The sequence below is a fragment of the Pieris rapae genome, chromosome 7 (assembly GCF_905147795.1).
Source record: "Pieris rapae chromosome 7, ilPieRapa1.1, whole genome shotgun sequence".
NCBI classification, from domain to species: domain Eukaryota; kingdom Metazoa; phylum Arthropoda; class Insecta; order Lepidoptera; family Pieridae; genus Pieris; species Pieris rapae.
This window is the reverse complement of record NC_059515.1, coordinates 10,294,074-10,314,014: the sequence shown is the minus strand read 5'-3', so window position 1 is coordinate 10,314,014 and position 19,941 is coordinate 10,294,074. Positions and strand designations below refer to the sequence as shown.

At 32.2% G+C, this 19,941-nt stretch overlaps 2 protein-coding genes across 5 annotated transcripts; one reads left to right on the top strand and one right to left on the bottom strand.

The window, feature by feature from the left end:
- The first annotated feature begins 336 nt into the window (after positions 1-336).
- On the top strand, positions 337-10,963 carry LOC111002782. The gene is made up of 18 exons (XM_045629013.1): positions 337-426; positions 518-684; positions 994-1,058; positions 1,735-1,933; positions 2,662-2,796; positions 2,973-3,087; positions 3,360-3,508; positions 4,382-4,541; positions 4,990-5,157; positions 5,447-5,595; positions 5,882-6,035; positions 6,597-6,700; positions 7,368-7,513; positions 8,845-8,937; positions 9,045-9,168; positions 9,896-10,015; positions 10,207-10,345; positions 10,814-10,963. The coding sequence occupies exons 1-18, from the start codon at positions 343-345 to the stop codon at positions 10,961-10,963; spliced, it is 2,421 nt and encodes an 806-aa protein (XP_045484969.1). The 5' UTR covers positions 337-342.
- A 2,989-nt stretch (positions 10,964-13,952) lies between these two features.
- Positions 13,953-19,656, bottom strand: LOC111002794 (trichohyalin). Of its 4 annotated transcripts, none has more exons than XM_022273020.2 (8): positions 19,568-19,656; positions 19,376-19,457; positions 18,363-18,586; positions 17,940-18,104; positions 17,380-17,458; positions 16,914-17,117; positions 15,208-15,361; positions 13,953-14,932 (listed from the first exon to the last, which is right to left on the bottom strand). In XM_022273020.2, the coding sequence occupies exons 2-7, from the start codon at positions 19,433-19,435 to the stop codon at positions 15,209-15,211; spliced, it is 885 nt and encodes a 294-aa protein (XP_022128712.2). In that variant the 5' UTR covers positions 19,436-19,457; positions 19,568-19,656; the 3' UTR covers positions 13,953-14,932; position 15,208. The 4 variants fall into 4 exon arrangements, with proteins under 4 accessions (XP_022128712.2, XP_022128714.2, XP_022128711.2 ...); XM_022273022.2 differs by having other exon boundaries at positions 19,376-19,452; positions 19,568-19,641; XM_022273019.2 differs by lacking the exons at positions 19,376-19,457; positions 19,568-19,656 and adding an exon at positions 19,137-19,249.
- Positions 19,657-19,941: the final 285 nt, after the last annotated feature.

The following is a 19,941-nucleotide window of genomic DNA, read 5'->3' as shown; positions in this document are numbered from 1 at the left end:
CCAGCATGCACCGATTTTTCTTCTAGATGGAGTGCGATACCATACTTGCCAGTATGGTGTAGAAATTTATGAATCGTGCATTTTATAACGGGACTGATGTGAAGATAAGATATGAAAAGAATATTTAAAAAACTAAAACAGTCTTATTGAAGCTATAATTCAATTGTTTTGTATATAAATCGGATTCGTTTTTCTAAAACACTGATAAGATAATTCTAATAAACACATTTTTCACAAATCTTTTTTTCGATGTAATAGCCCTATACCTACTTAAATCATGACCACTGAGATTGAACAAACTCCAAGTTAACAAAATAATTTTTCACTTATAAAAAATCCAAAATGTCTAGTGATTACTATTTCCAACAGTGGCAAAAAGCTATTCAGAAGTTAGAACGAACAATCATTGTAGATTTGGATTATCAGGTTATTTTTAAACCATTTAATAACAATAAGGCGAGATGGTAGTGGAGCAATTCCTGTTCATATGCACTAATGGAAGTATTATTTATTACAGGAACATAAAGCACACGACAAAGAGTTGTGTGATGCTGTCCTTAGAATTTCTGGAGTACTGGGGAGCTACATGTCTTGCTACAATGATGCATTGGACTGTCTACAACATAATCTGCAGGTCCAGAAGATAGTGTATATGCAAAAGATTATAAAATCCATTGTATCCAGGTACTGTCAATAGTTTGAGGGTGACACATAATCTTTATTAAATGAAACGTAATTATTAATCTAAAGAATCCATTTCTCAGTACTATAGAACTTAACGGTACACAATTGAATTTTACGAGGCCCATTTTGTATTATTATGCTATGATTTTATTTTTGCGGCGTCTATATGATAAACTCAGGTATACTTTTCCCACATGAATTTTCACATGAGACGATACAACTAAATGCGAATACATCATATGATTGACTCTCTAACTTCGGTCCCAATAAATTTGGATTAAACATTTATGATAAAATTTTACTCCTCAGGATTTTAGAACTCAAAGAACAACTTCGTAAACTTGATGGCAGCTATTATGAGTACCTTTGTGGAGGTTTAATTAAACATAAACTCACAACATTTGATGCGGAATTAAAATGCTTGCCCTCCAAATATAATAGGCCTGAAAACATTCAACGCATTATCAGTGAAGCATTTCAGAAAGCCCGATATAAAAGTGAAGAAGGTATTCTTAAAATCACATTTAAAGAAATACTGGCGATATTAGATAGTAAAATGAGAGCATTAACTATAATATATAATAACAATCAATGGCGCTACAACGTTTTCAGGTCTTGGCCTCAGATTTCTGTATCTGTTTCAGGATCATTTGTTAATCTAATGGGCAGGTAATCGGCCTTCTATGCCTGACGCTCGCCCTTGACTTTTTAAGTCTAAGGCAAGCCGGTACCCTCACGATGATTTCCTTTTGAGTTGTCTGCTGAATTATATTCTGTATAACTATAATTTAATCTCTGTAAATATTAATTCATTTGCGTTTTACACAAGTTTAATTAAAGTTAAAATTAAAATTAAAGAAAAAATTACTTTCAACGTAGCGTATGGCTATTATCGCGGGGACTAGATTTGATAACCGGCGAAACAATACTTGTTTCCACAGATGCCTTATATCCTGATTGATTGTGGTAAAATATCAAGCAGAAATGTGTGGACCTGCCCCATTGTGATTGACACTCAGTGTAGTAATTAATTGTTTGTTTTATTAGAAGATCCAGAAGAGAATTTTGACGAGACACCCAGTGAACCCAAAATTGATAATTGGTGGGATCAGCCTGACGATGCTAAAGAAATAACAAAACCAAAGGGAATAAATATTACAGCAATTTATGAAGTTGAAGAGAAAATATCAGAAGAGACACTAACAAGAAAGAAATTGTTATCTCTCATACAAGCACATGAAAAGACACGGTAAAGTTTTATACAACACTTTTTATCGTAGTGATAGTTTCATTTTAAGACGTAAAAGTTTGAGTTTTTTTTAATTTCCAGTAAGTTAGTTTTTTTAAGTTCAGTAATTGTATAGCTTTATTTTCAGTTACGTATTATATATTTTAATTTAGTTATGTACTTTCTGCAAATTATCCTTAGTATATTTTTTTTCATTTCCCTGCGTAGGGTTGACTTGAAGATATCGTTTCTTAGCGATAAGACTAGCAGTTAACCTTATATAAAAAATTATTTAGAAATAAAACGCATTTCAGCTATATAGAATATTATTCAGACTATAGTAATATTATTCAGACTTTCTATTTTTTCAAAAAGTCGTGAGTCTAAAAAAATCAGTGGCGCTACAACATCTTTAGGTCTTGGCCTCATATTTCTGAATCTGTTTCATGATCATTTTTAAATCTAATATGCAAGTAGGTGATCAGCCTCCAGTGATATGATACTCCAATGATACACGTCGATGTTTTCCTTCACCGTTCGAGCAAATGTTAAATGCGCACATAGATAGTCGGTTGGTGCACAGCCCGGGATCGACCTACGACCTTAGGTATGAGAGTCGCACGCTGAAGCCACTAGGCCAATACTGCTTCTTCGTGGGTGTACTTATTGAATTAAAAACGATTATTCGACAATTAGGAGCGAATGTCGCAAATTTCAGAAACAAAATGTAATTATCAAATATTTCTTAGACAAATCACACAACGAAACATACTGAGACAACAAAGACGAATACTTTGGGAAAAAGAACTAAGTGGGACGTTAAAGCCACCAGCAAGTTTGGAGATCAGGGAAAGAGGGGCTAAAATTATTCAAAAAGTGATAAGGTATACGTTTATTTGGTAAAAGTGTATGAGTAACAAAAATCGCTATTAAATTCTATTATAGGTATTTCTATATGTTGTACCAACATTTTGTTAATTTTATCCAATATCCAGACCTCAAATCAAACGTATAAGCCAAAAAACATAACATTGAAAAGAAAATTAGTGATTTGTTTCAGGAAGTATTTTGAACTGAAGCGAATAAGAATAAAACATTGTAAAATTCAAGAACTATTAGGCATGAACGTTTGTAGACACATAAATCACAACAGTTTTCAAGACAGGGAAAGGCAGGTACTTATTTTTGATAGTAATTCAATGTTTTATTTTTTAATAACAAGGATAACGGGCAGGAGGCTCATCTGATGTTACCCATGTCAGTCACATTGCCAGAGGGCTCGCAAGTGCGTTGTCTACCTTTTAAGAATTGCCAGGCTCTTTTTTTGAAGGACTTTATTAATACAAACAACTCCGCTGAACACTCTCCATTGTAAATGTGGTAGAAGATGAAGACTTAGCAAAATTTACTCGCTTAATTGATAAGAATACAAGTTTCTTTTTTTCAGCTTTATTTGGGACGATGTAAGCTCATCGACGAATTGAATGAGAAATGGAAAAACGACTACATTAATAAGAAAAATATTTTCTTAAAACAAAGGAAAGATTCAGTTGCTGATGATTATCGCGATTATATTCGAGATTGGTTTAAGCGATGGTAATTAACACAGTTCGTTTCATGTCAAAATGTTGAAAATCATTCATCGGTTAATTATTATATTATTACTATTATTAAAACCTAAACATAACTATCAAAATAAAGTACTTATTTACAATTTTCTTAACCTAAATAGACATAATAAAAATAATTAAAAATTAATAAAATATAAACAAATTTAAAATAGTTTGGTCCCTGTGGCACCTTTAACGCTGGGAGCATTTCCTTGCTGTATTGCGATTCTTATTTGTTGAGAAAAGCAAATCTTTAATCAAAGACTCATATATCAGAGCCGTTTAAAATTATCCGCGTGGTCTAATTTATAATTTTAAATTTTCTTGCTCAGTGTAATATTATTATTGTAATAGTAATAATAGTATGTTCAGCATAACGGAAATTTATTAACCAATTTATTTTCGACCGTCACACACAAGTCACAACCATGTTGTAGTTTTTAATATATTTAATGTAGGCTATCTCGCTCTTACAACTTCATTACTTGAACGCTGATGAAAATATTGATGTGTTTTACAACAGTCTACCAACATTCCGTAACTTTGTTTTGCAGGATCTTAAATCTTAATGTGGTTTAAGTTTTGAATTTTTGTTTGTTTTTTACTGCCATTTTATCTTTTTAGTTTAGTATAATTAATAGTTTATTTTGTTAGTTAATATTAGTAATTATTTTGTTTATTTTGTGGCCGTTTCTTTAGTTTTTCTTTTGATATAGCTTAAGTTCTAATGTAATTGATTTGTATGTGTAAGTGTGTTAAATTTGTGATGTCATATTTCCTTGGCATACACATTGTTTTAGAATGTATACATAAATAAATAAAATAAGATAAAATTAATGAGCATTCTTCCAATGCACAGGTTCGATGAAGTACAGTTTTTCCATGTGATACCCAAAGAGAGTCGAGGTGGACTGGTAAATATAATAAAAGAAGAATTACCGACACCGTCTGAGTGGTTAGAATTGTACAAGACATATGTGGAACAAAAGAAAGCTAAAAAGAATAAAACAGCAGCTGAGGTAGTTTCTTTCGTTTACAACTAGGCTGAACTGGGAGCTTAGTTTCGTTTTTATATTAACGATGTTTCGCCGTTTCAATAAAAATGTTTTTCTTGTAGTTTCCACACGTAGTTGAAGTTGATAAATTATAAAGAACTCTCTCAGTAATTAATTAATAATTTATTAAACCTTACCATCTCGGGAAGCAACAATTCCTTCTTTTTGATAATTTCTTTTTCAGCTCGTTATTATTACATATATCGTTTCTAATGAGTCAGAATCGATAGTATATCAATTATGACTAATTAACCCTAATATTGGCTTTAACAAATTTATTATACTTACTTTATTTTAAATTTTATTTTAGTTTTAGTTATTATTAATTTTTATATGTAACAAAGTGTAAATAAATAAAAATCTAATAAATTAGCTAGCTATTCAATGAAATATATCTTTACCGCCTTGTTAGCTTAAATATGAGAAAATGGAAGCTAAAAGAGAAGAGTTGATAATAAAAAAGGAGGAAATAAGAAAAAAGAAGCTGGAAGCAGAGTTGTTGAAGAAAATCATGAAAAATCCAAATATGCATCCAGGATACAATTTCCCAGCTTCAAAGAAAATTATTCCTTTAATAGAGGTATAGTTACGTAAAGTTGTCATTTTTACGTGTTTTAAACAAGAACTTTAGCTATTACTAATAAAATTTTGATATAGAATAATATTACTACATATTATTTTTAAATATATTTTTTATTTGTTATGCTTTAAGAAACATACATATTAAATTACCACACCGGCAAGTAATATTATTTAGGATAATGTTTATAATATGGAATATTAAATAAGTACCTTCCAACCAACTCTACAATTGGATTCGTTAATGAGAGTTAATTATAATTGAAAACTTTAAGCTTAATAACTTTCAGTCTATCGAAGATTATAAAACTCATTGGTCAGACTGGGATAAATTGAATATTTTAGAAGTTAAAAAAGGATTTATAAACGAAATAGATATACAAAATATATATTGTGAGGCTAATGAAGAAATTTTACTATCAATTGATGAAGATATAAGGTTATCTATTAATTTTAAACATTGTTATCACTTAATCATTAAAAATATGGGTTTTATGTTATTAACGAAACGTATTTTTAACGAATAATTATGTAATAATCACATTAACAGAGGGCAGGCCATTTTCAACTACATACTGATACTTTATATAGATATAGACAGATAAAATTACATATGGCCCTTGCAGTCATCACATATTTATGTAATAGGCTAAACAAACTTGCATGTTAAATCAATTTATACCCGAAAATTTAAACAGCCAAACGGAATAATTATATATTTCTAGAAGGGAATATCAGATGCTAATGGCAGCTTTAAAAGAAGACTATAAAATAAATGAGGTAGAAATGCCAGAATATATAAAGGAAAGTTCGCAACGAGTCAAAAAGAAACGAAAACCTAAAATAGTGCAAAAGGACGTTTTATTTGATAAATTGTGTGTTAGTATCTTACATTATTTATGGTGTTAGTGACATTTAATACCAGGTATATCAATCAGGAATATAGCAGTGTTGGCCTAGTGGCTTTGCTACTCTCATCCCAGACTTCCTGAGTCGTCTTTGAACTTCTGTGCTTTCTTTCTATGTGCGCATTTAACATTCGCTCGAAAGGTGAAGGAAAACATTGTGAGGAAACCGGCTTGACTTAGCGCCAACTTGTGTGAAGCACAGAAGGCTGATCACCTACTTGCCTTATAGATTGACAAATGATCATGAAACAGATACAGAAATCTGAGGCCAAGACTAAAAAGGTTGTAACGCCACTTATTTTATATCGATCAGAAATGTTGTAACTAAGAATATTTATACTAAATATTGGACTTATATATGGCATTAACAATTTTCATCAATTTTAGGATGTTTTTAATTTGAAATACTCAATTAGCTAATGCAATATTTCGATAAAATGCAAATTTCATTATGATTTTATCAATATTACGGATTTAGATAAGGTTTAAGCAACAAAACTTATAAAATTAATATTGCGAGTCAACTTTTTAGGAATTAGCTGTGAAAGGCATCCTCGTTGAATATCCTACAACAGAGATTGAAGATTTTTTGGGCGATTACAACTATGCAGGCGACAAACTAAAATGTGACTTAAAGTATGATTAATTTTTGCTAAGTAACATTTGATATAATAAAACGAAAATTAATGCATTGCTTTTCTACTCAATTTCCAAAATTTATTAATTTAACTAAATTAAATATCAGTTTAAGTATGATAAGAAATGATAAAAATTGAGTATCATAAGTAAGAGTTTTCTTGGTTATGGGGTTGAGCTATGCAACCCCACAGACTTACAAATATTAAACTTAGTAAACATACAGTACTAACGAAGATATTTTTGCGTCTAGATCGATTTAAAATGCAAATAGGGGATCGGTTCTTTGCCTACTAGTCTTAAATAATTATTTACGACCAGAGTAAATATTATTTCTTATTAAAAGACATTATTCTTGTTTTTTTTTTTGTTGTAATATATACAGAGATACACGTCGCCATCACGCAGCCGACTTGATTTTAGTCTACTAGTCTCATTCTGATACGTATCTGCTGTCCTTTTAAATTGGATAAACACGCTAATAGTACGAATTTTAGACTGTACCTTATAACGCGCCATATCTGCTTACCGCTTAGCAAAATATTTACTCGTATGCAGCTACTAAAAAAAAAAAAAAGTAGAAAAGTGTTTCTTAATTAAAATCTTACGGAAAGAGGGAATGTTGGGAATGGAACCTATACTGTCTGAACCGTTTGGCATTTTGCAGACTAGTCCACCCGTTTGGTGGTGAAACCCGTAGTGTATGGTGGGAGAGATGTCGTGAAGTGATCCATGGGTTTAGAAGGATTCTCCTCATCGGACCGAGGGGGAGCGGCAAAACTGTTTTAGTTCACACAATGGCAACTATTAATGGTATGAATTTTAATTTTCTTTTTATTTAATTATTTACCAGAATTCAAACAAAACTGAGAGCGAGAGAGCTCGCTAGTGCGTTGTATAAGTTTTTATTATCTGCTTAACGTTCTTATTATTCTGGAGATTAAAGTTTCCAACGTGTTGCATATTAGTTGTTGAACTAGTTGGAATTCTAAATTTATTAAGATGCAAAAATGTAATAACAACCCTTTTCAGATGTCTCTATTTTTGTCTTGATTCTGCCTGTCTTTTCATGCTATTTATATTATTATACTAAATGAATCTATCTAATTGTACCACTATAGTAGTATATAAACGATTTTATTTCATATCATTTTAAGAAAAAACATTTTCTTACTGAGGATCATAAATAATGCTCCCCATTTAAACAACCCGTAGAGTTTATCGATTATAATAGTAGAGGATAATAATAAAAAGATTTTTTAAATATATTTTATTAGAGATGCAGAGATACATTTTGCACAATTACCAAAAAAACTTTTTAGATAATTATTATGAAAGAAAACAACAAGTATATAACAAAGTGTCTATTACCATCGCAAACTTCTACTTTTGTCTTTGCGTATGAACCCTTTAACTTTGTTCTGATCGTCTGAACGTAGGACACAATGAATATGATTTACAGATGCAACTCTATATGACTTGAACCTACTGGAATTTCAAAACAAATCAAGAGACGAAATAAAAAGTTTGGTAGCCGATCTGCTGCTCTGTGCTCACGCTACGCAACCTTCAATTATCTATATTAGACATGTCAACAGATTGTACACGAGAACGGTACCTATACTTTTTTATGATTTAAATTTATTCCTTGCCACCGACTATCTCTTTTTACTGATAGACTACATATTAAATTATATTTAGGTGTAGTTATTTATTTATTTCCTATTTTTATTGTAACTTAATACTACTACAATAGAAAACAAATATAAAAATTAAACTCAAAATATAATAAAACAAAAACTTAACCTATTTATAGCTAATAATTAATAAACCTGTCATTGAGAATTTAGCCAGTGTGTAACTAAATATATCTGTCTCATATGCAATAATATTCAGGATGCGCATATCTCACATTGATTTGGTTTGGTTAATGAATCAGTTTTGTTATCTTTTATTTACACATCGCCAATTGTTAGCCCTATTACTGTGCGGCAAGTAGGTATAAATTGAGACACGAAAAAAATTTTATTAGTCCACCGCCAGTGTTCAAACTTAAAACCTCTGGAAAATAATTAAAAAATACTTAAAATCTTAGTAGTATTTCGTTGGGTAGAAATATATATTTTTTCTTTTAAAGGCTCCAGTTGGCGAAGCAACAAATTTCACTGCACTGAGGAAGCTGTTAGTGAAACGGTTAACGAGAAAGATTCAACAAACAGACAAAATTTCTCTTATAGGTATATTTATATCAATCCACCGACTTAGTGTCCATCTTCAGTGATTATCTATGAATTATGTACCTTCTATAAATAATTAAAAACATGTAATTACTATATGTTTACAGGAACGTGTGTTGTTCCTTGGTTAACCAAAAGCACACAGATCACCAAACATTTTCCGACTGTGGTACTTATGCCGCCCACTGTGTATTCAACTACGCAGCTTATATTAAGGAATTGGGTTTCAAGGTAGTTTTTTCTAAAGCATTCAAACATACATAAAGCTTCTAGAAAAAAGTATTTTATTGACAATTAAGTAATAACGAAACAAGTCAAAGATTTTTTGGTTTATTAGCCTTGTAAAGATTATTAGGTATATTTTTCAACCGAAGACAAGATCAATATTGTGCGACCATGGTTACTGAAAAGCACTCGAACCGTGTGGTTATAATAAATAATTAAGCCCCATTTATTCCTTCAAATAATTATATCCGTACAAAAGATACAATTAAAAATTTATACCAAAATAATTTTATTTTTTTCAAGGACCTCTCTGTCTACGTAAGAATTTGGCTCCTAATACATTCCCTTCTTTCTTATAACTTGTTTGAGCTCATCAGCCCACTGTGGAAGATGGCAATATAAGCATTTAAAAGTTTTATGTAGTTTAGTAGTAATATCGACTATTTCAAGATCATACATGTACAATTAGTATCCAAGTATTTGAGTAAATAATTTTACCAATTGGTTTGGAGCGCGCAAAGAATGAAGAATTTTCATACATACTTATTTTAGAAACCAACGTAACGAATAGAAAGTGTGAGTTTGAGTTGTAAAATAAAAACATCAACAATTATTTCCCAAACTATATAATACGTGCAAATCGTACAATGCAAGGAATCCTTGATTGATTTAAAATAACGGACACACCAACATGATAATCTACATATTATTCTCTTTGTTTCATTTATTTTAGCAACAGAATATTACCGCCTTCATTGGACATACAGAGCCTCGCACATCAATTGCAGGGACATTCTGTAGGATATCTCAAGAGAAAGCTAGAAGCATTCATAACTGCGAATCGAAGCATCAAGTATGTATATTTTAACTCAAATCTAAGAAAAACAATTCTGTGGAAAAGTGTTTCGATGTAGTCGATCTGGAAACACTTATAAAAATATCTAAGTGATTGTATAGGTACTGCTGAACGCACGTAGGAAAAAAGTTTACGAAAAAATACATATATATTTAACGTAATGTTTAATAATGTTTATACAATTACAGAATAGCGGCCAGTGGATTGTCCCCTGAAGAAGTCTACGATTATTTTTTACAAGACGACGAAGAACCAGAGGTTAGTAGCATTGATTTCCTGCTACCTGGGATATTAAGGATGCGTAGTAGACCAGGTAGATTAACGGGTGTATACCTACTCAGTACTCATGTTATAGAATTGTGTAGGATCTCATACGATTGGCTGAAGTGGAGTTGTACGGACTTTTGTAGGTTCAACAGTGTGCATAATTAACTTTCACCTCAGTTAAATAAAAATACTTTCATAAATACAAAAACTATAACCTTTTCCTAATCGCTTACAAGCTGCAATAATAAAAAAATATCCGTAACAAAAAATATCACAGATTTATACAGAAACCAAAGGCCTAAGATCAAGGGTAGCTCCAAAGTTTTGGTTTTGAAACTAAGTGCGCAAAATGAAACTTCCTTTTATCTATAGGTAGCTCAGATCTGAATTTACTATAAGTTTTTACTTTTTAGAAAAATACATAGATACTCATACATACATACTCAATACAGTGACCAAATCGTAGTATTTATATTTAAAAATTTTAAACCTATTTTGGTATGTAAGGAATAAAGCAATATTTTACAGGACCATGAGAAGTACCACAAATGGTACATTGAGAAAACTCACTGGGGAAATATAGAAAAGAAACATATCGAAGACCAAATTGAATTCAGAATCAACGTTGAACGTTGGGAGGAAAAAATGGAAAAGAAAAAGAATAAAATAATTATTTGAAGTATACTTTTTTGTTCCGCATTCATTTAAAATTAATTAAATATACTGTGTTTAATTGATTTAATCTGTAAAACATTAATATAAGAGAGAGAATTCTCTTATACATACATAGGTAAGGATACATTATTCGGAGGTAAACCATGTTCCAGGCGAACGAAGTCCGGACAGTGGCGAGTATTAAATATATGCCAAAAATAATCCTGGCAAAAGTTATTACCATAAAAAAGTGTTAGCAAATATTTTTATAAAACAAATTTAGTCTGTTGTAGGGCGATAAGCCGTTGTAATGGCACTCGGCAAATAAACCCGTATGGAGTGTCAATTTAACCTGAATGGAGGGATTTTGCGATTTTTATCTATCTCAATGGGACCGTGTTTGCTGAACTGCTGATGCGGCCATTTCGCTTCTTTATTGCGACCAAATGCGAGCCCTTTCAACTGTAGGGTCAACATGAATTTTGTATTTTTTTAAATATTGTAGAGTGTTATCGGATGCAGTCTAAAGCCTTTAATCAAAACATACTTGGGTAGAATTACCTATTAAAAAGAAAAATCTTTTTCAGTATTACTTTAAGAATAAAGTGAAAAAAAAGTTTATCGATTCAGTCTCATGGTATGTTTAACGTTTAAGAAATAAGATCGAAACGGAAACTATTTGTTATGTTAGTCATATTTGAAATTTCGGATAATATTTTTTATTAAACATTTCTGCATACGGGCTGTCATTAAGTGTTACCACCGCTTATGGACACTCAATGCCAGAGGGCCGGAGGCGTCCGGCCGGCCTTTTAAGATTTGGTACGCTCTATTCTTGAATCGGAAACTTGGAGGGCAGCTAGTTCTATATAATGCTGGTAGGTACCTACATGGCAAAAACTCCCTAAAAAAGCTCAGTTGCGAAACCGCAGACGTCGAGGTGATACGGGTGGAATTCCGTATTCTGCCTCGGCATCCGTTGATAATTATTCTGTATTTACAACTTAGAATATATTATGTATTTGGGAAATCTATGCTATAATCGGCGATTATCTGACATCATTGTCATCCTACACTTACCCTTTTTAATATCCAATGCTTTACCTGATATTAATTTTATTTGCACATCGTATATTGTAAAAATAGACATAGATGGTCGCCTGTCTAATAAAAGTGGAAAATGTCATGTTTATATGGATAAAAGTAATTTTTTTTATATTTTTCGTCGTTAGTTTACGTAGGTATGCAAACTTATATCCGAAAATTAATAGATTTTTAATTCTCCTACATTCGAAAGCATAAATTAATAAGTTTATTAGGTAGGTACTTATTGTCACACCAAAGCTCACGATCGTATTAGGTGATAGGCAGTGTCCCGTTTCCGTCTTCCTTCTCGGAAGATCCTGGACTTATCTGGTGTCGAGAATGTGTTCAGGGAAGAATGCACTACGATTCATAGTCTCATCGTTCTATTAGCAGCAGTAGTTTATAGTTAACGATATAATCTTTTTGTTTGGGTGCAATTTAACATTCTTACCACCACATTAGTTAAATAATGATTCAATCGCATGTAGTCCTGTGCAGCGACCTATATTACCACCAGTATTAATTCAAATTCAAAATTTATTTATTCATGTAGGTAACAATGTACACTTATGAACGTCAAAAAAGAAATATTAAATGAATTTAATTTTACATTTACTGCCAGTTCTCAAATCAAGGGCGTAGAACGGAAGAGAAGAACTGGCAATAAACTCTCCGCCACTCTTTTTAATCGTTTTTTTTTTACACAATGCTTGTAAGGAGCTGCAACCACTACACCATGTTCCATATGAAATATTGAGTAATAAAGAATAAAAAATAATAAAAAATTAAAAACAAAGATTTGTCCTCTATCAGCAGGAGGCATGGTGAAATAGGAGCACGCACTTACGTACTCGTGAGAACAACACGCAAAGACGTAGTATAAACAACTAATATCACCGCAAACACGAATTCAAGTACGACCAGTCACCACAATGGATGGAGCCCCTTTCAAGGGTTACACAAGATTTACTGTTTCTTTACATATCTCTACTTATCAAAAATGATTTTAGTACATATAAGCAAGATAGGTAGAAATCTTCAAAAAACTTTCAAACAAAAAGAAAAATTGGTAATAATTGTGATAATATTGTTGATCAGACCCCCCCTATCGTGCTTATGTTAATACTTGAACAGCCTATGCTCTTGGGGCTTCCCCCAAGCCTTAATAGATACAGCTCGCTCTTTAATGGTAGGTTTACACGCTTGCCAATCCTTGGCAAGCATCGTCAATCGCAAGCATGTAAACAGGGCGTTTGGCTTGGTTTGCGTGGGCTTGTGCCGGCTTGCTTCCGATCCAGTCGAGTGTCGGTTTTTTAACGCAGATCAAAGGGCGTTTGCGGCAAGCGCTTGCGATGCATTTACATGTTGGTCCGCGTTTAGAAGCCATTGTGATCTATGTATTTTATTTTATTTTTAATGAGGAGAGTCTTTCGTTTCTGGAACATTACCAAATGGAACCATGCATCTGGAATCCGATGTAAAAAAAGATCATCATATCATATCATGTTATGGTTTGATGATGTTTAAAAGTACGTTAAACCAAATGTAATAGCCGTCACAAGTGCGGTGTCTGCCATGCTTGGATGTATATTGCAGACTGACGCATTCACAAGCGTGTAAACGCCATCCAAACGCCAAACGAGATTTGTGGCGGCTTGGCACAGTTTGCAGTGTGCCAAGGCTTGGCAAGCGTGTAAACCTACCATAAGAATAATGTCGACTACATGATTCAACCCAACGCCTTGACGTATGCAGTAATAATACCAAGCGCATCAAATTTTTCGCTTTGAAAGATAGCTTACCTTTCAGACAGCCACAACTTAACTGGCACAGCAACCTTTCAGTTTCCAATTGTAATCATAAAACTATTTCAATATTGCGCTATATCGGGAAGAAATAATATAATTAATATCAGAAATGACGGGCATCATAAAATAAAAAACATTTATTTTTAATATTTACTTTTCACATCAAAGCATATAAGCTTGATAATAATGAGTATATTACCATAGTAAAGGCAAAATTCAAAAATGCAAATCCGAAATGCTAAGCTTTCCTAATGCTCAAAATGTTTACATTGCTTTGAACATTTGATTAATATTCCTCCGTCTCTATATTTTCTAATCCAAGTGATTTTATTCAGTCAATAATACAGATACAGAACCACTCGAGTCTCGTCTTTCCTACAACCAGTACAAATTTATTGTTGATTTTGAAGTACAATTATCATCGACTTTGAAAGCAAAAACACAAAAAACATCGTGACATCGATGTTAACAGATTTATTAAAATCTTGGACGTGTATTCATTCACTGCGCACCGGTCATTCCCTTCGTTCGTTCTTCGTAGTCTCGCTCTTTCGCTCTTACACTACTCACTATTTTTTATCAACATAAAGACTTTTTTCACTTTTCATTCAGTCAATTGATAAAAAATATTGAAATATGTAACAATTGGTTGTTTCTCAATAAATTTCGAACCATTTTACTGTATTGTATATCTTTGTCAATAATTATTATAATAAAAATCATGGATGTTTTTCCAATATAGATCATCCCTGGAAAGAATTTACTTTCAATGCGCTATTAGTTATTACATATTAGTAGGACGCTCAGTCGAAACTCGCAAGGTTCGTTTTGGATTCTGTCAATGTCAGATGTTGCATTGTCTTCAGAGCGTGACAGCTGACTGGAAGGCTCACTCGGTTTAGAATACGGAATGTCAGAATACAACGCCATCTACCGGATGTAATTGTTAATCTGAGTTGGAGAGAATTTTAAGTGATGAATACATTACATGTGCAAAATACATAACGTAACTAATGCTAAGTTAATAAAAATAGCAGGCTTTATATCTTTATGAGATTTTGTTTGCAGTCTTCAAGCTCGGGCACCTAGCCTTAACCACCTGAAAAAAGTATATTGTTTGTTATTTGTACAGTTCTACAGGAATAAAAAAAGATAAATATATTAAAGCGAAAATGTGGCATTGTTCACACTGAATTAATTATAATTTTGAGATAGATAAGAGTTTTAATTCTTTAAAGTTAAAAATAATAATACTGGTTTAAATAGTTATCATCAGTAATCGTTGCTGTTTAGCGGTACACGAATTAAAAGAACCACTGAGAAATTATTTTGAGTTTATTGGAGAACCAATCAATCAATTCAATCTCTTCTTACCCTACATGGCGTCTTGTTCCTTCTGCTTCTGCCTGCGAACCGCGTTGTCCGCGATCTGCTGTCTCAAGTCTGCGAAGTACTGGTCGTCCCTTTCTTTCTTCCTGCGAGCTCTCTCTTCCTCCCTCTCGTCTTCCAGTTCCATCAGGGCATTGGCCTACAAATCAATCAATTACAGCTTTTAACAGACATCAACCAGACCAAAAACAGTAATTATAATGTAAACAAACAATTTAACACAACAGTCTCTGAAACCACTTTGTGAACAATAATGTGTGTATGTTACAGACATAATTTGAGTGAAAATATCAGTTTGTTGTGTATCTACTTCCATTTTAGGTCAAGTTTTATAGTAAATCTCGATTGCAATTAATTCATATAATAATTAATACGTTTATTTTGGAACAGAAGATCATCATGGTATCAATTGGCCAATCACCTTTCCAGTCAAAAACCAAACGATTATCAAACCTTAAGAGTATTAAAATCAAATTAAATTAAATTCTGTTTTTCTGTTTATTGTTATTGTTTTGTTTAACACTAAAATTTTTTGAAATGTTTAGGTACCTTCTTCTTATATATATTCATTTAAATTAAACTATTTGTGAAGATTTATAATTGGCCCATGTTGCTATGTATATATTCATCTATTTTTGTATTGTGCTGTGAATCTTCTTATGAATAAATATATAAATAAATTATTTAAAAATGTTTATCTTATTTATCGTAAGCCATATTACACAAGATGACGAAATTCGGAATACCCACACGCCGTCTATTTATGAATATCAAATCAGCTTAAACGTGAACACTAAAATGACGATGGCTAATACTACTATGATAAGATACAAGGTGACGTCACCCACGCATTTCCCACGTACAATGTCCTTAGAGGGTGACGCCCTTGCATACCTACTGTTCAACTTATATTATAATGTAGCTACAACCTTTTATTACTGGCATTCGATTTCTGTATCTGTTGTATGATCATTTGTCAATCTAACAGGCATACGCCGACGGGTTTCTGGGCCCAAGGCAAGCCGGTTCCTCATATTGGTTCCCTTCACTGAACAAGCGAGTATTAAATGTGCACATAGGAATAGAGCTCTTTGGTGCACAGACGACCTACGAGCCTACGACTCGATGGATGAGATCACTAGGTCAACACTGTTCACTCCAACTATTGGAGAAATGCCAAACTGATGTACTATATCTCATAAGTCCACCCAATTACCTGCAGACAACCTGGATCTAGTCACAGAAAACAAAAATTCTGTGGAATGTTTTAAAAGCCTCCGAGAAACAGCCAGTTCAATAATCTATATATAGGACGACAACAGTATTGGCAGCGAAAAACCCCTTTGACGTGGAAAACGTAAGTTTTGTAAAATGTGGCTTTGTTCAACAGGGCAAAAAATAAAAAATCTCAGCCGTGGGATCAGCGTTATATTTACTAATGTGCAACATTAGTAAATATAACGCGAGTTCCTCACTGAACTCAAAAGCTGTTGAGCAGACAAAACCCAGTAGACCGGCTGCTTTGGTAGGATTGAATTGTCAATCACTTCATAGCATGAAACAATTGTGGGCACAAAGGGCTGGATGGCCATTGATGAAGATGATGAAATGGTCTTTGGTACCTATCACTCATTTCGGACAGACCCTTTAATTCTTAAAGCAAAATTATAAAATAAATATGAATTATTCACCCGATCACTAAAATTGAGTTCCCTCTGCTTTTCGTCCCGCACCGACTGCTTGTTCTCCTCTATTTGTGTAAGAAGACCGTCATTCAGTTCTCTTTTATCCTCTTGTTTCTTCTCGTAAACCATCTCGTCCTCTCGGCGTAACTTCTCACGATCTTCATCCTCGTGCCTGACGGTTATGACATCTTCGCGATTTTGGCGTTCCACCTGGAGAACATTAAGGAATGATTCAGCGATGTCCATTAATTATTATCTAATATAATTTTATTGTATTATTAGTATGTAATAAAACAATAAAATTAAGCATCAGCAACAACTATATAGCTATTGATCAAAATTTACAATTCTTTTATATACAAGGAAATAGAGCTTATAAATTGTAAAAAAATAAAATAATAATCAGTCAAAAGTAGTGCACTACTTAATAAACATTCAGTAATTTGTTAAATAATACAAAATATGGACTCACCTCATGAGCCACCATACGAGTGCACATTCTGGTGTTCAATTCGTCCTTGTCTTTAAGTTTTCTTTCCCTCTCGTGTTCTCTGTAATAAGTGTTCTCTGAGAGTTATGTTCCATTCATTATGTTATGTTATATTCAAGAGCTATGTTAAATTGGTCTGTTTAATCTAAAGGTGTATTGTTTAGCAACTGGTGTAATTTAATTAAATCAATTAGTGCTTCATGCAGGTAAAACACTCCAAATCTTTGCATAACACAGATCTCAAAACACATAACTATTTTATGGAACTTAATGTCCCATAACAATAAAAACTCTTTTTGAGAAGAGATTGTTTTATTCAAAGACACAAATGTCAGAGCTGAGGTAATTAGTATTGATATAAAACCATGATTTGACTTATTTTGATTACCAATATTAGTTTTACATCAATTAAAATATTAAGGATTTCAAGCGGTGAAATTATGTTTTGTGAGCAATGACACTTTAAACCTCTGAAATGATTATTTATATATAAAATCAATTCAGGATTGAGCACAAAGCAAGACAAGACACTATGACCTTACACCACTAAACTCCTGTCAGAGATTTCGTGACTCTGTCTGTCAATTCTGTCTTCCTCTAAATTAATCAATGCTGTTTGCAATTCCCTAAAATTGACACAGTCTTTCTTAAAACTCTCTATATCATCATGTAGTTTTACTGAATCATCATGTCTTTGTTGAAGATCTCTGAAATTGTTCAAGACTTTAAAGTGTAGTCCTGTATCACCGTTGCTTAATATTGAGGATAAATCTCCAACCTAATTGCATACATTTCTAAGTTTAATTTTATCTATTACTATTTAATGCAATTGCAAAAACAATTAACATTTTCTTAGACTAATATTCTAAATACAACTTTAAATAAACTACTTGATGCAATATCACCAAATGTGATAGAATTTATTAAAATAGAATTATACATTTCTTGCAAAAAAAATAACTTACTGGTGATACTGTTCTGACGTATAGTTCCCAGCCTGTTGGATTCTTGATGCCTCAGCATGTGACTCCTCATAATCATACTGCGCCCTCTTAAAGTTATCCTCACACTGCTCTTTTAGATCATGACGATATTGTATATCTTTATCCACTTGAGTTTGCTCCTTACCTTTGTAGGCATCATCATTGAAGGAGTCATCCAGGTTTTTCATATGAGCATGAAGATTAGACTGTAAAGTACATTATTCATATAATAAATAAAAGCAAATCCAGTACAAAATGTTCTATGTAATCTTCTGTGTTCATACAATAATGGTAACACAGGTTAGTAGCTATAATTTATTACAAAAAAAAAATAAAGGAAAAAAACTACAATTTGTCAAGTCATTTGATGAAAAGGATTTTCTATTGTTAAGAATTTAATTCAGTCATATTTTGATCACCTAAATGGGGCGATTGCTATATACATAAAGCTAAATAGAAAGGATTTCATGCGTAAATAGCAAATTTAACAAAAGAAAGTTTATTAAAAGTGTTCTTTTATGTTTCTTTATTGATTCAGTTACAGAAAACTTTCTAGAAGCCTGCCTTACGCCTTAATAGTTGTCAGTTTCGAAACTCATAATTATACATATATTTACAGAAAAACTTTCTAGAATCCTGCCTTACGCCATATTTATCAGTGTCGAAACTCATTATTATACATATATTTACAGCTCAACGAAAACAACAATTAAATGGCCGACTTAGTGTTGAAATGTTTTCAAATTATTAACTTACAAATAAGTAAGACTTTCTACTGGCCAAAATTTTCATGTATCGTTTCTGAATTAAAAGATCGTTATGTATTGATTTATTGCGAAGTAAAGCGTACTGCGTATGCATTTAGAATTTGTGCCTCCTTATGGTATGGGCTAGTCAATTGCTAGCCGGTAAGTTGCAGATATTACGTCATAAGCAGGCTATTTACATAGTATAAGTCAAAAATTGCTGGTGTTAACTAAGTAAAACCTACTTACCTTATCTTTACGCTCGTTTTCTGTATCATTATTGGAATCACCACCGTAAAAATTCTGCATGATTACGCCTTACAAATCTGTACTACAAAAATTATTAATTGGTTCGCAATTTGACTTTCAATATATATATATACATATAAAATTGGTATTTATACAATTACAACCGTTTTTGTATTAATATTGTTTCAGTACCTTTAATGCGCTGCAAGTTTTTTCAATAGCGTCTTTTAACGGAAAATTCGCAGTAAGTCAAGAGTCAAGACTCAAATGTAGGCAGTGATGCCAACACCTATAAAATGTTTCCCCTAGGACCAACTTCGGATACTCCTAAATGTCGATCAAAAAGTCAGAAACCGCAGATAAAAGGTTATTGTTATACAGTTGGTTTGAGAGGTAATTTCAAATATGAATTTAATATAATATGAAGAAGTAATAAAAAATAGCTGTTGTATTTATGCAAGTACATTTGACATATTTATATATGTTAATAAATGACCGGATAATATTAATGATAATAACAATGAGATGAAACGATTCTTATTTTTTATTACTTACCTTTTCTTTTT

Excerpts from the sequence above, each read along its gene's own strand:
- LOC111002794 (XM_022273019.2), bottom strand. The coding sequence starts at position 19,241 with ATGCATACGCAGTACGCTTTACTTCGCAATAAATCAATACATAACGAT. Across the intron at positions 18,587-19,136 it reads GTAGAAAGTCTTACTTATTT|TCTAATCTTCATGCTCATAT; the intron begins GTAAGTTAATAA and ends TGTACTTTACAG. Across the intron at positions 17,118-17,379 it reads CTCGTATGGTGGCTCATGAG|GTGGAACGCCAAAATCGCGA; the intron begins GTGAGTCCATAT and ends AATGTTCTCCAG.
- LOC111002782 (XM_045629013.1), top strand. The coding sequence starts at position 343 with ATGTCTAGTGATTACTATTTCCAACAGTGGCAAAAAGCTATTCAGAAG. Across the intron at positions 1,934-2,661 it reads CAAGCACATGAAAAGACACG|ACAAATCACACAACGAAACA; the intron begins GTAAAGTTTTAT and ends AATATTTCTTAG. Across the intron at positions 6,036-6,596 it reads TTTTATTTGATAAATTGTGT|GAATTAGCTGTGAAAGGCAT; the intron begins GTTAGTATCTTA and ends TCAACTTTTTAG.